This window comes from Muscardinus avellanarius (genome assembly GCF_963383645.1).
Source record: "Muscardinus avellanarius genome assembly, chromosome: 1".
In the NCBI taxonomy this organism is placed as follows: domain Eukaryota; kingdom Metazoa; phylum Chordata; class Mammalia; order Rodentia; family Gliridae; genus Muscardinus; species Muscardinus avellanarius.
This window is the reverse complement of record NC_137786.1, coordinates 206,469,702-206,489,542: the sequence shown is the minus strand read 5'-3', so window position 1 is coordinate 206,489,542 and position 19,841 is coordinate 206,469,702. Positions and strand designations below refer to the sequence as shown.

The window sequence follows — 19,841 nt, the reverse complement described above, 5'->3', positions numbered from 1 at the left end:
TCCCGAAATGCTGGGATTACAAGCGTGCACCACCATGCCCGGCTTTATCAGTAACTTTGAATATCTGGACCTCTTGTATGTGAATCAATTTCTCTCTCTCCTCTCTTTCCTTTGCTCCCCTCCTCTCCCCCTTTTTGGCTTTTGGTAATTTGACCTTATTTGCCTATAATGTAGGGTAATCTTTGATTAAACTATTGACTTCATGAAAAATTACAAAGGAAATTTGAAGCTTTGGTTTATATTATTTTTCTCTAGAGAGATTTACTTTTATTTCTGGAAATTGGAATTGGGCAAATTATTTTATTAATCAGATTGAGTGACTGGAGGCTGAATTTTTATTTTTGAGATGACTAGCGTAGTTCCATTCTATACTCCAAGAGTATAGTTCTTAGGGCTTCCATTTAAAATACTGGGGCATATGCTAGGGCTCTTCTTCCTTGGTGAGGCCTTACTATTAATTCTATCTCCATGTGATACACTCATTATCAGAATCACTTCTTTATGTTTTCTGTCTCTGGCGGTCTTGGGAATGTAATTGAAGTCATCAGTCTTTTGCCAGGATTATGAGAGTTGAGGTGAAAGTGACCTGAGATTGTTTCTAGTCCAATTTAAAAACTTAAAAGACTTTAAGAGACTAGTATTCAACTCTCCTTATCTCTTGTCCCGAGCTCCTTCATATATATATATATATATATATATATATATATAGTAAAATATTAGAATGTATAATGTAGCCAACAAAGATTGTACTTTACTTCAAAGAGTTAATAGTCCAGTGGCTTTAGTCAAAATAAGCAAAGCAGAATTAACATTAAATGACATCAGAGACTTTATTTTTAACTCAACTGTACATCATTGCTTAATTATACTGTGGTTAACAAAAGAAATAACATTGCTCATTTTATCTTATGGACCTAAATTGGTAATGGTAATATTCGGAGAACATGGAATGTTTTAAATTAATAATGATCTATGAACTAATCTGGATCAACAATATAGTTTGTGTCCATAGTGTTCACTTTAGAAGTTGGACTCCATTTCTCATAATACCCTTGTCAGACCTGTGGAATAACCGAGAAGGAATAGAGATCAGTAATAGCATAGGAGTCACAGCTCAGCTTTCTTCAGGGTTTAGGTAGTTGGCATGTGGTGTGAGTAGGGTAGGAATTATGTTGAACTGAAGAGAAACTGACAATCCAGATTTCAATATGAAAACTGTTGGATTCTAAAAAGTAAAACAGGGTTGAAACTTTTATTTTATTTATTTATTTTTGTGGTACTGGGGAGTGAACCCAGGTGTATTTATTCTACCACTGACCTATATCCCCAGTCCTTAAATTAAAAAAAAATTTTTAAAATAGGGTCTTGCTAAGTTATCACATAATGGCCTTGAACCCTAATCCTTCTATCTCAGTCTCCCAAATACTAGGTTGAATGTTTTTAAGCAAAATATATTTTTGATCTAGATCATCTGTACAGTGGGGTTAAAAGACCTACCATAAAGTGTTCAGATTATTAAAATATGTATTTACTTGGTAACCTTTTATAAATCATTTCTCAGCTGAGTTCACTTCTGTAATCCTAGTACTTGGGCGACTGAGACAGGAGGGATCACAGGTTTGAGGACAGCCTCAACAAGTAGTGAAACTTACTAATCTAGTGAGACCCTGTTTCAAAAATAAAAATAAAATAATGCTGGGGGTGTAGCTTGGATGTAGAATCCCCCTGGGGTAAGCCCCAGTAATGCCCTCACACACAAATCATTTCTCAGTTTGTCTCTTCAGAGAATTGAAAATTTAAATGGATAACAATATTCCATAAAAATCAATAACTTTACTGCCACATAGCATCGATTATATAATCATAATAAAATTATAAATAAAATATGATAGTTTCTAATGGAAGAAAGTCAGAAATTTTAATAAACAATGAATAAAATTCAGTGGGGTTTGGGTAGTCTAGAGTAACAATTATTTGCTAAAAAATTATGAGGGAAAACTGGACAATTAATGGTATAACGTGGCAAATTACATTTAAGTGGCATTTCAGTGCTCATAAAATCAGTTATGCTATGAGTGGAATCATAACAGTTTCTGATAATTATGATTTATAGAATATGTATCTTTATATTACACAGAAAATTTATAAAATGGGTATTAGCCACATTGCCAAAAAAGTAGCATTATTATATGCTTCAACTATGTTAGGATTTTAATTTAACTTTATGCCATTGAAGTTATTTTTCTTTTTATTGGAACTGTTGTTTTTTCTATTTATTGTTCAAGAAACTCTTAAAAGTTTTAAGTATAAATTCCTATGAGATGGTCAATGAGAAACAAATAAATTTAATAAGAAAATCCAATCTCTAACTTCAATAAAGTATCCCAGAATATAGAATCTTTAAAGTGTTTATTTTTTATTAGATGCCTTAGGACTACAAGGATTTAAGTGTTTTTACAAAAACAATAAAAGAGGAGTAATTTGATGGTTTATTTACTCTTTATAACCTTTAGAAAGTGTCATGCTTTTTTAAAGTGCTTGCTTCAGGCTGTAGTTTTACAAGATGGGCTGTGCATTGGTCAGACCTTTTCAATTCTTGACCCTGAACAGATTTAGGGACATGGTACATACGGCAGGCACATGGCCAAGCAGGACAAATTGTAACTGAGTACTTTCATTCTCCTTTTCAAACTCATAGTCCACCTCCTACAAAATTGCTTAATTCAGTTTCTCAACCTGCCTAACAAAATACTAAGTATTTTTCCAGATAGGTTCTTGGTGTGATTAGCTAAAAAGTATTTAAGATAATGTCTCCATTATTCTTGGATTGCTTAAAAGTTCATATTTAAAAGTCTCTTTCCAAATAGTATTTAAGCTACTTTTTTACATTAGTAAACAATATATTATGAAGATTTTTGATATAGAAAAATCCCAGTATTGAAACATGCATAGCAATTTTTAAATTCTTTTATTTTTCATGCAACAAATGTTTCTAGTTTTTATCTTGAAACATTCTACAAAAGTCAGAATGTACTTGAATTTGTGTGTATGTGTGTGTGGGGGGGTTACTGGGAGTGGAACCCAGGGGTATTCTGTCAGCTACACCCCCAGCCCTATTTTTTATTCTTTATTTTGAAACAAAGTCTCACTGGGTTGCAAAGGGCCTAAGAAGCTGAGGCTGTCTGCCAACTATGATTCTCCTGTCTCAGCCTCCCGAATGCTGGGATTACAAGTGTGCGCCACCATGCCTGGCACTTGTACTTGCATATTTAACATAGGTGAAATTATTTTGAATGTTTTTCTATCTTTATGTGAGACATGAAGTAGTTTCTGAAGTAGTATATCATAACAATCCATACTGTCCTACATCATCTGTAGTCTTTTAAAGAGAATATCACACGAGCTGGGCATGGTGGTGCATGCCTGTAATTCGAGAACTTTGGAGGCTGAGACAGGAGGATTGCATGTTCATAGGCATACTCAACAACTTAGTGAGACCCAGTTTCAAAATAAAATAGAGCTGGGGATATAACTCAGAATGCCTCTAGGTTCAATCTGCAGTATAAAACACACACACATACACACACTGGAGATAATATAATGTATACATTATATTGTACTTAAGAAACTCTGTGGAATGATAATCTGGGTTCAAATACTAATTCAGTTGTTTACCTGACATGCAATTATTTATCCTCTTGCTACTCCAGTTTTCTCATCTATAAAACAATTATACTAAGACTACCTATCTTATAAACTTATATCCCATATTAAATCAGTACATGAAAAGGGCTTAAAACAGTATCTGGATCATGGTAAGATCTTTAAACCCACTCTAGACACTAAAAGAATGTATAACCAGACCTATGTCAAGTAAGCAATATCTTGTACATTTTCAGTTCAAGTGCTTTGAGAAGAGATTCATGTTACATATATCTGGTCCCTTCCTGCTGAACAAATGCATAAAAATACTTATTTCCTCTTTTATTGTGTGTGTGTGTGTGTGTGTGTGTGTGTGTGTTTGTGTTTTAAGATGGGCTCCTGCTATGTTGCTCAGGCTCGCCCTAAACTTGGGATCCTCTTGTCTAAGGCTCCCAAAAAGTTGAGATTATAGGAAAAAGCCTGCATGCGTAGCCAGTATGTTTTGACTATAGAAATTAATTACTGCGAGAGTGTCTCCCTTCTTCTCACTTATTTTATTATATGTCTTACACTTTTAGTATGCATTTCTTCTCTGCTGTGTTGGAAAAACCCTGATTATGTCTTTGTGTTCACCTGTCGTGTGAATCAGATAAATGCTCATTAGCCTTAGTTTCTCAGGACAGTCCAACCCTGCCCCTGCCAATGATTGGCTTAGGAGTGGTATGTAACCCAGTTATGGTACTGAGATATTAGAAGATGAGTGTTGGGAAACTTTTGGGAAGGATTTTATTATCCTTTTAGTAAGAGAATGCCCCTTTTTCTACTACAAGTTACTCTCCTGTCTGTCCTTATTGCCGGCAAACATTTTAGTGCCCCCAGTATGCTGTGAGTATATTTATTTATTTATTTATTTATTTATTTATTTATTTATTTTTTTGGTGGTACCGGGGTTCCTGGAAGCCCTTCTTCCTCCGGGCTACACTCCCAGACCTATTTTATATTTTTGAAACAGGGTCTCTTACGCCAGCACGGCTGGCTTCGAACCTGCGCGATCCTCCTGTCTCCGCCTCCCAAGCGCGGGGATTACAAGCGTGCGCCACCACGCCCGGCGTAAAAAAGTTGATTTAAATTAAGTCTTCACACAGTAAGCCCAGTGTCTTATCTTTCTTGGGGATAGTTTCTATTATTTTTTCAGTGTGTGGGTCATAGTTTACTAATTTTTTGTCTATTTTTTTTGTTGTTGTTGAAAACTATGTTTTTGATATGCAGTAACCCTGAAGACTAAAATTTCCCCTGGTTCAGGGTTGTTGCTTGTCATCCTTTGCTTGGTGACTTTTCTGAATAAATTTGTAAAGTCTGTAGTCTTTGTAGTGTGTGGCCATGGAAGTTGACATTCTGTTAGGTTTTTTTTTTTTTTTTTTGGCAGTACTGGAGATTGAACTCAAAGGTATTCTACCTCTGAGCTACACCCCCAGCCCTATTTATTGTTCTTTATTTTGAAACAAGTTCTCACTAAATTGCAGAGGCCTCACTAAATAGCTGAGGCTGGCCGCAAACCTGTAATCCTGCTGTCTCAGCCGCGTAAGTACTGGGATTACAAGTGTATGCCACCATGCCTGGCACTTGTTCTGTTAGTTTAATGAGCACTGATGATGTGACAGAGTTCTTTAAATATGAGGGAGTGAGGAAAGGATGTGAGAGAGAGAAGGGGGGGCATAGACCTAGTCTTTGCCTAAGGGCTCTGTGTGTTTGTTGAGGTGCACCTTCAACACTCAGCCATGCAGTTTTGAATTCTGCTTGTTGAGATTTTCATCAGAAGTCTCAAATTTCTATAATGATACCTTATTTTTGTGATGTGGGCTAGTTCAGGAGTGTCACATTATTTTGAACAAAACTGAAGGGTGTTTCTACATAAATATTTCCTGCTTGACTTTGGGTCTTCCCATTATGCTCCTTTTTATTCTTTTATTTTTTTAAACAGGGTCTCACTGATTTGCAAAGGGCCTCACTAAGTAGCTGAGGCTGTCCATAAATCACAATCCTCCAGTCTCACCCTCCCAAATTCTGGGATTACAAGTATGTGCAACCATGCCCGGCTCTGTAGGTTTTCAATGCTTCTTAGTGTGGTCGTAGTGGCAGGTGGGCCAGAAGGGGATATTTTGTGATATCCTCATTAAGCCTCAGTCTCAGATGAACCTAATCTTAAAATGAGGTGTTTTGGTCCTTCCTTTAGCATGCATCCTTCCACCCCACCTCATCCCACTTCACCCTGCCTTGCTTCTGTGATAGAGATGTTGTTTTCTCCGTCCTTTTTTTCACAGCTGCAGATTACCACAGTGCACTGGTTATGACTTTTATTGCCCTTCCCCCTGTAGATTAAGGCACGTGCGCACGTGTGTGTGTGTGTGTGTGTGTGTGTGTGTGTGTGCGCGCGCGCGCGTGCGTGCATGCGTGCGTGTGTGTGTGTATGTGTGTTACTGGGGATTGAGCCCAGGGACATTCTACCTCTGAGCTACACCCTCAGTCCTACTTTATATTTGTCTTATAAACAGAGTCTCACTTGGTTGATGAAAGTCTCTCTACTGCTGAGGCTTTCCTTGAACCTGCAATCCTCCTTTCTCAGCTTCTCAAATACTGGAATTACGAGTGTGTACCACTATACCTGGCAAGGCTTTTGTTTTTTAGTGAAGATAACTAAGACAGGTCTAACTGGGTAGAGTTTTCAGTGCTGACTATTGGAGCCCTTTGCTGACTGTACAGTGTTTCCACTGGTGTCTTTGGATATAGTTTTTGTTGTCCTTCCCCTTCCCCTTCCCCTTGCAGATCAAGGGTTTGGGCATGTAGGGGAAATAGAGGAGATGGCTTGTGACAGCCCTCCTCCTCCACAGACATCTTTCTCAGGATTCTTCTTAACTTCACTGTAAAGCCCTAGGGGGTATTCTAGAAGAAAAGCTTGCTAAAAGGCACAAACCTCTCTATTTTAAGAGCTACCAGGGGATTCATAGTCTTACAGTAGCCTAAATTCTGCTGTTAGCAATTTATTAAGGCCTTTTAGCTGAATCTTCTAACCTGTACTCAGTGGCTTGATCCCAGGTAACCAGATGCTGGGGTTCCTCTTCTTCCTGTACATGCCTGTTTCTGTCCAGATTTTGGGTTACTTGATTGGTCTGGAACCTCAGTTTTCTGATGGATTTCTCCATTTAATCAGCAGTTTGTCCATCTTCTCCTTTGTAGATATGAGGATACTGTTCATGGCCTTCTGGAAAGAATTGAAACTGAATGTTAAAGTTCTAGTTTTCCACAGGATATACATAAACAAATGAATCAGTGTTAATCACCAAATCAAGCATGGGATCAAGGGAGGGGGAGGGAATGGAACAGGGAGGGGATAGGGGCTAATTGGATGATGTGTGCTTGTATACCCTCACAAGTCATGTATTCTATTGTGATGTTTGACTACAATGCACTAATAAAAATATATTAAAAATAAAAAAAATTTACAAAAGCTAAAAAAAAATGAAATGCAGCAAAAGGAAGCAGCACTATTTTATAAAAACTAAGTAAGATAGTCATTGGAAATAAATCACACTAAACTAAAAAGAAAATAAGAAAGATAACATCTTTTTGCTCTAACTGCAGAGCTGAACACTTCAAAATCAACTAATGTTTTTTGATACCACCAGTTCATTAGATGCTAGATTCTAATCTAATCTGCTCTGTTTTTACCATGTGCAATTTTAGATGGCAAGTATGTTTACTGAAAATAAATGTACTGATCTTATTTCTACAAAAAAAAGTTCTAGTTTTCATAGCATTTTTTTTTTCTTTTTGATTTAGAAAGCAGAAACTCAGTATGAAGAGCAGATTGGTAAAATTATTGTAGAGACACAAGAACTTAAATGGCAAAAAGTGAGTATTTTCTCCCTCAGATTAGCATTCTTAGAATATACTTAAATGTATTCTTAAACTTGAAAAATTAATTTTTAAAATTCCTTAACATATTCAGGGGTATTATATGAAATCTCAAAAAATTTCCAGCTAAAACTGTTGATGACTTTGGGTTTTCAGAAAACAGAATAAAAATTTTGTTTAGGTCTTTGTGTTTTTTATTACACTGTACAACACTTTGATCAAATAGTTCTGAGATTTCACTGCTTTGAAAATATTCTTCTTCCTCTGTAACACACAGTATGAATCTCAGGTGGAAATAGCACACAGAAGTTAATTTCAAAGTTATCTTCAGTATTTAATTGGTAAACAGTAAGTACAAACTAATGCTCAAGGCAGATTTTAAAATGTAAAATCATATCTGGGTGTGGTGATGCACACTTGTTATCCCAGTATCTGGGAGGCAGAAATAGGAGGATCTCAGGTTTCCAGCTAGCCTCAACTACTTACTGAAGCCTTCTAAAACTTAGAGAGACTCTGGTTCAAAATTAAGAATAAAAAAATATAGGGCTGGGGGGTGTAGGTCAGAGGTAGAATGCCCCTGGGTTCAATCTTCAGTATATAAAAAAAGTAAAGTCATATCTTGTTTCTTTTTTTTTGTTTTTATTTTGAGATGAGGGTCTCTCCGTGTTTTCCAGGTTGGTCTTGAGTTCTTGGGCTTAAGTGATCTCCTGCTTCAGTCTCCTGAGTTAGCTGGGACTATATTTATGATCTACTACCCTAGCTTTATCTTGTTTTTGGATAGGAAAAATCAATGGGATAAAATTATAGAATTACTAAATTATTAGTAAGTTTATTATAATTGTAATTTAAAATACCTACAGCGAAGCTGGGCATGATAGCACACCCTTGTAATCTCAGCATTTGGGAGGCTGAGACAGGAGGATCCGGGTTTGTGGACAGCCTCAGCTACTTAAGCTCTTTGCAATTTAGTGAGACTCTGTTTTAAAATAAAGAATAAAAAATAGGGCTGGGAGAGTGTAGCTTGGAGGTAGAATTCATCCCCGGTACCATAGGGAAAAAAATACAACAACAACAACAAAAACCTACAGATGTTTGTGGTACACAGGCTGATTCTAGGTTTATGTGGAAATAAACATACAAGTGTGGGAAAGTTTTGAAAAAGAAGAGCATAAAGTAGCCACACTTGATTCTTAAACATATTATAATGCTATGATAATTAAAGTAGGTTGGTTGTATACATGAATAGTTATTCAGTAGAATATAACAGTGTCTAGAAATAGATCTCAATACATAAAAGAATTTAGTAAGATAAGAGCCTGCCAAGGGGTTAGGCTGGTGCTGGGGCCAGCGAGGCCGGCATCGGAGCCTGCTGTGAGGCAAGGCCAGTACTGGGGCCTCCTAGGCCGGGATCGGAGCCTGCCTTGAGGCAAGGCCGGTACTGGGGCCTCCGAGGCCAGGATAAGAGCCTGCCGAGGGGTTAGGCCGGTGCTGGGGCCAGCGAGGCCGGCATCGGAGCCTGCCATGAGGCAAGGCCAGTGCTGGGGCCTCCGAGGCCAGGATTGGAGCCTGCCTTGAGGCAAGGCCGGTACTGGGGCCTCCGAGGCCAGGATAAGAGCCTGCCGAGGGGTTAGGCCGGTGCTGGGGCCAGCGAGGCTGGCATCGGAGCCTGCCATGAGGCATGACCAGTGCTGGGGCCTCCAAGGCCAGGATCAGAGCCTGTCGAGGGGTTAGGCCAGTGTTGGGGCCAGCGAGGCCGGCATCGGAGCCTGCCTTGAGGCAAGGCCGGTACTGGGGCCTCCGAGGCCAGGATAAGAGCCTGCTGAGGGGTTAGGCCAGTGCTGGGGCCAGCGAGGCCGGTATCGGAGCCTGCCGTAAGGCAAGGCCGGTGCTGGGGCCTCCGAGGCTGGCATCAGCCTTTCTTGAGGCAAGGCCGGTACTGGGGCATCCGAGGCCAGGATAAGAGCCTGCCGAGGGGTTAGGCCGGTGCTGGGGCCAGCGAGGCTGGCATCGGAGCCTGCCGTGAGGCATGGCCAGTGCTGGGGCCAGCGAGGCCGGCATCAGAGCCTGCCGTGAGGCAAGGCCGGTACGGGGGCCTCCGAGGCCAGGATAAGAGCCTGCCGAGGGGTTAGGCCGGTGCTGGGGCCAGCAAGGCCAGCATCGGAGCCTGCCATGAGGCAAGGCCGATACTGGGGCCTCCTAGGCCAGGATAAGAGCCTGCTGAGGGGTTAGGCCGGTGCTGGAGCCAGTGAGGCCGGCATCGCAGCCTGCCGTGAGGCATGGCCGGTGCTGGGACCTCCGAGGCCAGTATCGGAGCCGGCCGAGGGGTTAGGCCGGTGCTGGGGCCAGCGAGGCCGGCACTGGAGCCTGCCATGAGGCAAGGCCAGTACTGGGGCCTCCGAGGCCGGGATTGGAGCCTGCTGAGGGGTGAGGCCGATGCTGGGGCCAGTGAGGCCGGCATTGGAGCCTGCCGTGAGGCAAGGCCGGTGCTGAGGCCTCCGAGGCCGGGATTGGAGCCTGCCTTGAGGCAAGGCCAGTACTGGGGCCTCCGAGGCCAGGATAAGAGCCTGCCGAGGGGTTAGGCTGGTGCTGGGGCCAGTGAGGCCGGCATCGGAGCCTGCCGTGAGGCAAGGCCGGTACTGGGACCTCCAAGGCTAGGATAAGAGCCTGTCGAGGGGTTAGGCCGGTGCTGGGGCCAGCGAGGCCGGCATCGGAGCCTGCTGTGAGGCAAGGCCGGTACTGGGGCCTCCAAGGCCAGGATAACAACCTGCCCAAGGGCTAGACCAGTGCTGGGGCCAGCAAGGCCGGCATCGGAGTCTGCCGTGAGGCGAGGCCAGCATCGGAGCCTGCCGTGAGACATGGCCAGTGCTGGGGCCTCCTAACCCGGGAATGGAACCTGCTGAGGGGTTAGGCCGGTGCTGGGGCCAACGAGGCCAGCATTGGAGCCTGCCGTGAGGCTAGGCCGGTGCTGGGGCCTCCGAGGCCGGGATTGGAATCCTGCCAAGGGGTTAGGCCGGTGCAGGGGCCAATGACCAGCATCGGAGCCTGGCATGAGGCAAGTTCACTCCTGCAGCCTCCAAGGCCGGGACCAAAGCCATCTTAGGGGTTAGACCAGTGCAGGGGCCAGCGAGACCAGAACTGGGGCCTCCCATGCGGCAAGGCCGCTGCTTGAGCCAGCGAGGTCTGGATCAGCCCACTGAGTAGCCAGGCCACTACTGGGACCATCAAGAGTGGGATCGATACTTGCAACACAGCATGCACAGAGAAATATCGCAGAAAATATAAATCAGACGCTTCTCTTAATCAGCAATAACTAGGAGGAAAAGGGCAACAGGAAGAGGTTGAGCTATAGAAAGGGCCCTATAGTGAAGCAACTAATGTGACCAATCAGAGGGTATGTAATACTGGAGGACGGAGCCTCTTTAAAACGCAGGAGGTACATAAACAAATGTATCAAAGTAAATCACCAAAGAAGTGTGGGATGGAGGGAGGGGAAGGGAATGGGATGGGGGCTGGAGGAGGGCTAATTGGATGATGTGTGCTTGTATATCCTCTCAAGTCTTGTACTCCAATGTGATTGATATATGACTACAATGCACCAATTTAAAAAATAAATTAATAAAAAAATAATAATAAAGAATTTAGTAAATGATAAAGGTAGCTATCAAATCATTAAGAATGAAGAGATTATTCAATAAATTGTGTTAAAGCTGGGTTTCATCTAGACAAAAATAGAGCCAAATTTCTATACTATTTTGCAAACTTTTTAAAAAAACAGAAGCTTTCATATATCGCTAGCAGTGTAAATTAGAATTTTCTTGCTGTGTTTTTCAAAATATCACCACACATCCTATTAAAAAGTAGCTATGTTGCTAGGTATGGTAGCACATGCTTGTAATCCCAGTACTAGGGAGGCTGAGGCAGGAAGATCAGAGGTTTGCGGCCAGCCTCAGCTATTTAGGCCCTCCACAATTTAGTGAGACCCTATTTCAAAATAAATAATAAAAAAATAAGAAAGTGAGATTATTCAGTCACAAGAAGTAGTAAAAAATTGAATGCTCTCCCTAATATGCAGAAGTACAGAGAAGATGGGAGGAACTCTAGATGAAGAAGGAAAAACCAAAGATGAGCAAATAAGATCTAACTGAGGGGGATTGGAGAGGGGAAGAGAGAACTTTCCTAATGCATATGATGTGCATTCACAAGCATATCAAAGTCAATCACTAAGCCAAACATGAGAAGGAGGAAGGAGGAGGGAATTGGGGAAGGGCTAAATGAGTGATGTGTACGTGCTCTACCATCTTGTACCCCATTAAGATGTATGACTACAGTGCACACACACAAAAAAGGGCTGGGGGTGTAGCTCAGAGGTAGATGCCCCTGGGTTCAATCCCTAGTACCAAAAATAAAAGAAAAAGCAGCTATGTTTATTAGAACTTATTACAGTGAGAACAAAGTCTTAATATTTCAAAAGGGGTGTTTGAGAATTGGAATATATGGAGAGTTATGGAGTCTGAGCTCAAGGGATTTAGGCAGGTCTTTAAGGCTGGGCATTGATTGAAGTTGGGCAAGTTTTGTGTTGTAGCATTTTAGGATTGGTGAATATAGCAACACAAGAATCTAGAAGTTAGTTTTGAGAATGTACTATTGTTTTATAAACCCGGTATTTACCCAAGTAAACTATTGTCTCAGATAAATTCTCTTGCATCAATTGTGTATAATTTTTTAATGTTTATAATCTTATATTTTCTGGCCAAAGATTTCCTGGAACAAAAAAAAAAAAAAAAAAAACCAAGTTGTGTTGACCTAGGTATTCTCAATTCCTAGTACAGATATCTTTGTTTTATTGATGCAGAAGGTTTCAATTCTCAGCCCTCCTTTGACAGCTTGAGGTAAAGAAGAGACTCAATCAAGATCTATACTGCTAAATTAAAAAAGATCATACTGCTTTATGGAGAATCATGATAGCATAAACAATTTTGTCTGGTGCTAGTTGTTTATATTATGCATATATATGTGTGTATGTATTCCTATCTTGTTGGATGATAACTTGTTAGGACATTGCTTCTGCAATAGTAATTAAACTGTAGAAGTCACACATTTGAACATACTAGCATAGAAAAATACCAAGGAAATTATTATTAGACTTTGTAGATCACTCCTAAGCTAGCAGCCAAGAATACCCAAATGAAGTCAAGAGAACAGAGCCACCCTCAAACCACAAATTTTAGTCTGTTATCGTACTCATACACAGAGTGGCCAAGAACAGAAATATTAAGGATAAGGACCTTGGAAATATCATGGTTAATAAATATGCTTGCTTATTTAAGGCTTTAGATTGTTAGCAAAGAAGAAATAAAATATTTAGGGTAATAAGGAACAAAAGCCCACAGATCTAAGGATTGCAATCTGTGGCTCTGGTTATCTAAATCCCTGGTCAGCAAGCTTTTTCTGTGAAGAGCAATATGGTAAATATTTTAGGCTGTGTAGACATTATATTCTCTATCACAACCACTTAACTTGTTTGTTAAAACAAGTGTAAAAGCAGACATGGGTGTGTCTATGTTCTAATAAAACTTTATTTTTAGACACCAAAATGTATTTTTTTGCAGGTCTGGGGATGGAACCCAGGGGCATTCAACCTCTAAGCTACACCCCTTGCCCGAATTTTTATTCTTTATTTTGAAACAGGGTCTCACTGAGTTGCAAAGGGCCTCACTAAGTAGCTGAGGCTGTCCGCAAACCGTGATCCTCCAGTCTCAGCCTCCCAGCCTCGACACTGAAATTTAGATTTCATATAACTTTCAGGTGACTTGAAGTATTCTTGTAACCATTTAAAAACATAAAAACCATTTTTAGATTATAGTCCATATAAAAATAGTTGGTCAAGAGCTAGATGAGGTGGCACACACTTGTAATCCCCGCATTTGGGAGGCTAAGACAGGAGGATTGCAGTTCGTGGCCAGCCTCACATTGCTTAGTGAAGCCCTCTGCAACCTAGTGAGACTCTGTTTCAAAATAAAGAATAAAAAATAGGACTGGGGTTACAGCTCAAAGGTAGAATGCCCCTGGGTTCAATCCCCAGTACTGCAAAACACATACACACACACACACACACACACACACACACACACACACACACAGTTGGTTAGACTTGGCCTGTGGGTCATAATTTGTTGATCCTTGTCTAGATATTACTCTGTGGGTTTTAGATAGAGACTATCTGTAGCATATAGTTGCTTTCCTGACCTATATGTCTTGGGTGGAAGCTATTTCTTTCTGAACAAAAGTCTGTTTCTGAAGTTTTCTTAAGACTCCTTAGTTTTAAACCTCTTGATAGAAGTCAGTCCAAGTATTTGAGAGTGAAACCTAGTATATTTTTATCTAGGAGACTTGAATCCAAGAATCTATGCTCCATCGTTTACTGCTACTGTGATAGCAGTCAAAACACCTGATAAAATTATTATTATTTTGGTACTGAGGATTGAAACCAAGGGCATTATACCCCCAGCCCTATTATTTAATTATTTATTTTGAAATAGTGTCTCACTAAGTTGCAGAAGGCCTCACTAAGTTGCTGAGACTGGCCATGAATCTGCAATCCTCCTGTCTCAGCTTCCCCAAAACTGGGATTACAAACATGTACCGCAACACCCAGCCTATAAAATTATTTCTAACAGGGGTTTAAGGTGCTTTGTGTTCTCTTTGGAGACAGCTCTAGAAGACATTATCTGTGAATTTTAGGTTGTGTGAAGGCTTCAACTTATATTTGTTGGTTATTAGGCTATGAAAGTTCTGTGTTAATCCCTTGGGATACTTTGCCAGATTTGTCTGAAGTTAGAAAATGTCTCAAATTGGGGAGATATAGTCAATTTCATAGGGCAACCTTACAATGATTTTAAGAGAGTATTGACTTCATTGTCTTAGGGGTTAGAGGTAAGCCAAGTTTCAGAGTGACAGATTAATGTGCCATTAGCTTTCTATACTTAAAAAAATTTAATATTGATGATGATACAGCATAATGAATTTCTAAATAAATGATAAGAATGAGAAATTCTGTAATAACTCTCAGTAGAATCTGAAATCAAGTAATTGTGTGTGTGTGGGGGGGTGCTGGGGATTGAACCCAGGAGCATTCTACCTCAAAGCTATAACCCCAGCCCAATTTTTTATTCTTTGTTTGGAAACAGTGTCTCACTAAGTTTTGGAGTAGCTCACAAAGTAGCTGAGGCTCGCCACAAACCTGGATCCTCTTGTCTCAGCCTCCCAAGTACTGGGATTACAAGCCTGCACCACCACACCTGACTTCAAGTGTTTTTTTTTTTTTTTTTTTTTTTGAGAAGTAAGCAGTGACTGAGAATATATTTAGAACCCACTGCAGGAGTTAATTTTAGAAAATCCATTTTATAGGGATCATAAGGTTTGGATTTTCAAGGACAACAGTTGTATCAAAATGTTTTGATAACAGATGGAGTATGTACCATGGACATCCTCAACAATCTTAGTAAAAATTCCTATTAATACTAATCTAATTGTGTACAGTATTCAATCTGTTCTTGCTCTGATGGTAAATTCATGTAAACATTTTTTGTAAAGTTCCTGAGGTCCTCCGGTGCCACCAAGTATGTGTCCTGAAGAAATTTTCTTTTGTAATTTACAAGTGTGTGTGTGTGTGTGTGTGTGTGTGTGTGTGTGTGTGTGTGTTTCTCAGACTTTGGAACCAGTTGTGGTCATTCCAAAAAAATGTTCTTTAATCTCTTCAAAGATTTGGCTTTTTGGGTATCATGGGGTACAGGACCATGTATCATGAAGATTAGCTAGGACATTTCCTTTGGCCTATATTTTGTCCCTTTTAGCATGAATGTATGATAGGCATCTCATGAGGAAGCATTAGAACACTGAAAATAGTTGATGATTTCAATTGGGATTTCTAAGGTCAGGAATCTTCATTGTTTCTACAGCATTCCAAAATGATGGACTTCTCCAGAGGTATCCTGCTGTAAGTGCCAAGTCTTGTCTCTTGACAATTGGCAAGCTTTTCTGAGTAGGATAGAGTCTGTCATCTGGTCTGATTTTACTTGTGGTAGGGAGTCATATATGGAGATCAGTTGAGACTGTTACACTGTATTCTGCTTGGCATTATGTCCATTTCAGTTTCATAAAATGACTGAGTAAAAAACAATATTAAATCTCATTTAGGAAGAGTTTCTGTAAATCAATTTTTGCCATAGCCATTACTTAGGAGACTAAATTGTCATGGATTTCTCTTCTTGGGTAATAGAAGAGTAGATGGCTTTTTATTTTTATTTTTCATTTTTCTATGGGGAACACTTATTAGAAATAGATCAAAGAGTACATTCCATATAGGAAGGTACTAATCATCAAAATATTTCTTGAAAGTTTGCCAGTTACCCTGGTCAATCCCTCTTACTACTTTAGTATATTTGATCTTTTTTCATTAAGACATAAAGTTATTTAAAACCTGTTTTTCATTCAAATTATTTATATAATAAATAACACATATGTGTGAATATTTATTAATAAAACACATAAAAGTAAGATATGGTATCATAAAGGAGAAAATAATATTTCTCTCTTGGGAATCCAAGGATAACTAACATTTATAAAGTGGGACAAAGTGATAATCTCTGGATTATAAGAGATCCCACTATCTGAGTAACTTACTGACTCCTAGTTAGAGTATTGAGAGAAATCTTCATGAAGTTGAGAAATTGGATTAATTTTCTTCCAAGAACAATGCCATTGATTTGTCCACTTTTTTATTGTCTTCCTTCCTTTTTTTCTTTTTTTCTTTTTCAGTAGTACCCGGTGCTCTACTACTGATCTATACTCCCAGCCCTTTTTTTTTTTTGATAATTGCAGACTTTTTATTTAAATATTTAACATTCAGAAAAGATAAAATTTTACAGAAACTATTGTGATAATTAAAGCTTTAATATCAATAGGTAGGCTTGGTTTGGGGAGAAATTTTTATGATCATAATCAATGTTACTATCTTTATTTTTTAATTCTTTTTTAATTTTTTTATTGGTGCACTGTATTCTTACTCATAGTGGGATACAAAAACTTTTGTAGACATACATGCACAGTATGTCCACACATCACCCAGTCAGCCCCAACCCGATCCCCACCCCATTCCCTCCCCATCCCTCCTTCCCATGCTTGGCTTAGTGGTTGACATCTAGCATTACAGCAATTTATCCAATATTTTTTTTATTTTATTGGTGCATTGTATTCATACATCATAGTAGGATACAAACTTTTGTAGACATACATGCACACATCGCCCAGTCAGCCCCCACCTGATCCCCACCCCATTCTCTCCCCATCCCTCCCTCCCATGCTTGGCTTAGTGGATGATGTCTAGTATTATAGCAATTTATCCAAAATTAAAAATGATAATCTCTCATAACACTTTCATTTGTCTGATACCAAGCTTTTGATGACTTAAAGATAACATTTCAATATTTCTTTTTACTTTCTTTCTTACCAGAGAATATTTTTTTTCTATTTTTTTAGGTGAAACTATCATATATTTATATATTTCTTTTTCAGAAAAAAAATTTATCCTAATATGGAATATGGACTCTAGATACCCAAAACCATCTTGAAAAAGAACAAAGCTAGAAGATATATATTTTCTGATTTCAAACCATATAAAGCTACAATAATTGAAACAGTGTAGTACTATTCTAAAGGCAGATATATAAAACATTGGAGTTTAATAAAAGCCTAGAGCTAAATTCTTCCCTATATTGTCAAGTTATTTTTGACAAGGTTTCCACGAACATTTGGTGGTGGAAATAATAATCTTTTAACTAAATATTGTTGAAAAATAATAATTACATGGAAAAGAATAAAATTGGACCCTTACCTAATCCCATATACAAATATTAACTCAAAATAGATAACAGACCTAAATATAAATCTTAAGACTATAAACTTTTAGAAGAAAATCTGGGTCATAGAACCTCACAACATTGAAATTGGCAGTGATTTCTTGGATATGATTTCAATGGCACAGGCAACAGAAGGGTATACAGACTCCCTAAAAAATAAAAAAAAATATTGTATATCCAAAGACAATGTAAACAGAGTTAACAGTTACTAATAGAATGGGATAAAATATTTCCAAATGCTATATCTGAAGGTATATTAATATTCCAACTAGAAATCCTAAAAATTAGCAACAATAAAAGCAAACAATACTATTTAGAGATCGGTATAAGACTAACATAAATAATGAATCTCCACAGATAACCAATCTTAGTTGTCGGTTGGATGGAAACTCTTGTTTCTCTAGTTCTGGTGTGTGTTACCTATTTCTTCTTTGTAGTTAATCTCTTTGAGTATTTTCTCTAGCGCTGGTTTTGAAGACATAAATTCCTTCAGTTTCTGTTTGTCATGGAAGCTTCTTATTTCTCCATCTAATTTGATAGAAAGTTTTGCTGGGTAGGAAATTTTTGGCTGGCAGTTGTTTTCTTTCAGAGTTTGGAATATGTTACTCCAAGCCCTTCTGGCTCTCATGACTTGGTTTGGGAAGTCTGGAGTGATTCTAATTGGTTTGCCTCTGAATGTCACTTGGCCCTTTGTTTTTGTTACCTTTAAGATTCTCTGCTTGGCTTCCATATTGGTCATTTTGACAATTATGTGGCGTGGGGATCCTCTTCTCCGATCCTGTCTAGAGGGAGTTCTATAAGTTTCCTGGACCTGTTTATCAACCTCTTGCTCTATGTTTGGAAAATTTTCTGCTATTACTTCCTTGAAGAGATTGTTGATCCCTCTGGTTTCACTTTCTTTTCCCTCCTCTATTCCAATTATTCTTAGGTTAGCTCTCTTAAAATGGGCCCATATTTCTTCAATATCAGATTCCTGCTGTCGGATATTTTTTTCTAGATTAGAAACTATGCGTTCATTTTTGGAATGATCATCTTCTAAGAGCGAGATTCTGTTCTCCATGTGGTCTAATCGGTTGTTCGTGCTTTGAATTGAGGCCTTTACTTCATTAATTGCATCCTTTATCTCTTTTTGGCTCTCTCTGAGTTCTTTTCGAAGCACCTCTATTATTTCTACAGTTATTTTCCTGATTTGATCTTCTAGAAATCTCTGATTTTCTGTTTTATCGGGTTCTGATGTTGTGGGGTTGTGGGCATTCATTGCTCCAGTACTATTCCTCTTTCCCATTTTTTCAGAAGTTTGTGCCTTCTCTGGGTTCTTCCCTTGGGTCACTATGACTTCACTTAAGGTGTTCTGGATCTCGAGTCAGTAGTATCTCAGACCCCACTACTCCTTTACTGCGTTGTATCACAGAGTCTCCGACCCAGGGAGTCGATAGAGGCTGATTTAGACTATGGGGGGTGCCAGGTTGCGCGTTCTCCTATGATGTGATATCTCTGCCACCGCCACTCCCCCACTGGGTCAAGTCCCAAGGAGTAGAGTACTGGGATTTCTCCTCTGTGGCCCGCAATTTGACTCACTGTTCTTGAGTACGCAGATGTAGCTGTTCTGGACTCAGTGAATTCGCTGCTGCTCCCGCATTCATTGCTCCATTGTTATTCCTCTTTCCCATGATTTTGGGAGTTTGTGCCTTCTCTGGGTTCTTCACTTGGGTCACTATGACTTCACTTAAGGTGCTCTGGATCTCGAGTCTGTGGTATCTTGGTCCCCACTACTCCTTTACTGGGTTGTATCGCAATGTCTCAGACCCAGGGAGTCAATCGAGGCTGCTTTAGACTACGGGGGGGTGCCAGGTTGCGCGTTCTCCTATGGTGTGATATCTCTGCCACCGCCACTCCCTCACTGGGTCAAGTCCCTGGGAGTCAGTACTGGGATTTCTCCTCTGTGGCCCGCAATTTGACTCACTGTTGTTGAATACGCAGATGGAGCTGTAGTGGACTTGGTGAATTCGCTGCTGCTGCTGCTGCTACTGGTGGCAATATGGTGCCGCTGCTACGCCCTCGGCCGTGTGGCTGGCATATTTCTTCTTTGTTTTTGAACTCCGCTCTGAGTCCCTGCAGTGTGTGCTGAGCCCAGCCACTGGGAGCTTTAGATGCTACCTGCGCCGAAAAATCTGCCGCATCCCGCCAGGCTCTTCCGCAGCGGCTCACCTCGGCTCGCTGTCCGGGCTCTTCCATGGTGGCTCACTTCGGCTTGCTGTCTGGGCTCTTCCGCAGCGGCTCACCTCGGCTTGCTGTCCGCCACGTTTCTCTGGAGCTTGGTGGGCTGTTGAGTGTGCTAGTCTGTAGCTGTAGCTGTCTGGTGAGCTTGCC

General features: G+C 40.1%; 1 protein-coding gene across 1 annotated transcript in view; it reads left to right on the top strand.

The window, feature by feature from the left end:
- Positions 1-19,841, top strand: part of CCDC73 (coiled-coil domain containing 73) — a gene marked incomplete at both ends in the record, with an annotated part of 157,245 nt that overhangs the window by 36,285 nt on the left and 101,119 nt on the right. Inside the window, one exon of the mRNA XM_080690577.1 lies at positions 7,480-7,551. Within this exon, the coding sequence (XP_080546703.1) occupies positions 7,480-7,551 (72 nt within the window). The remainder of the gene's footprint in view (positions 1-7,479; positions 7,552-19,841) is intronic.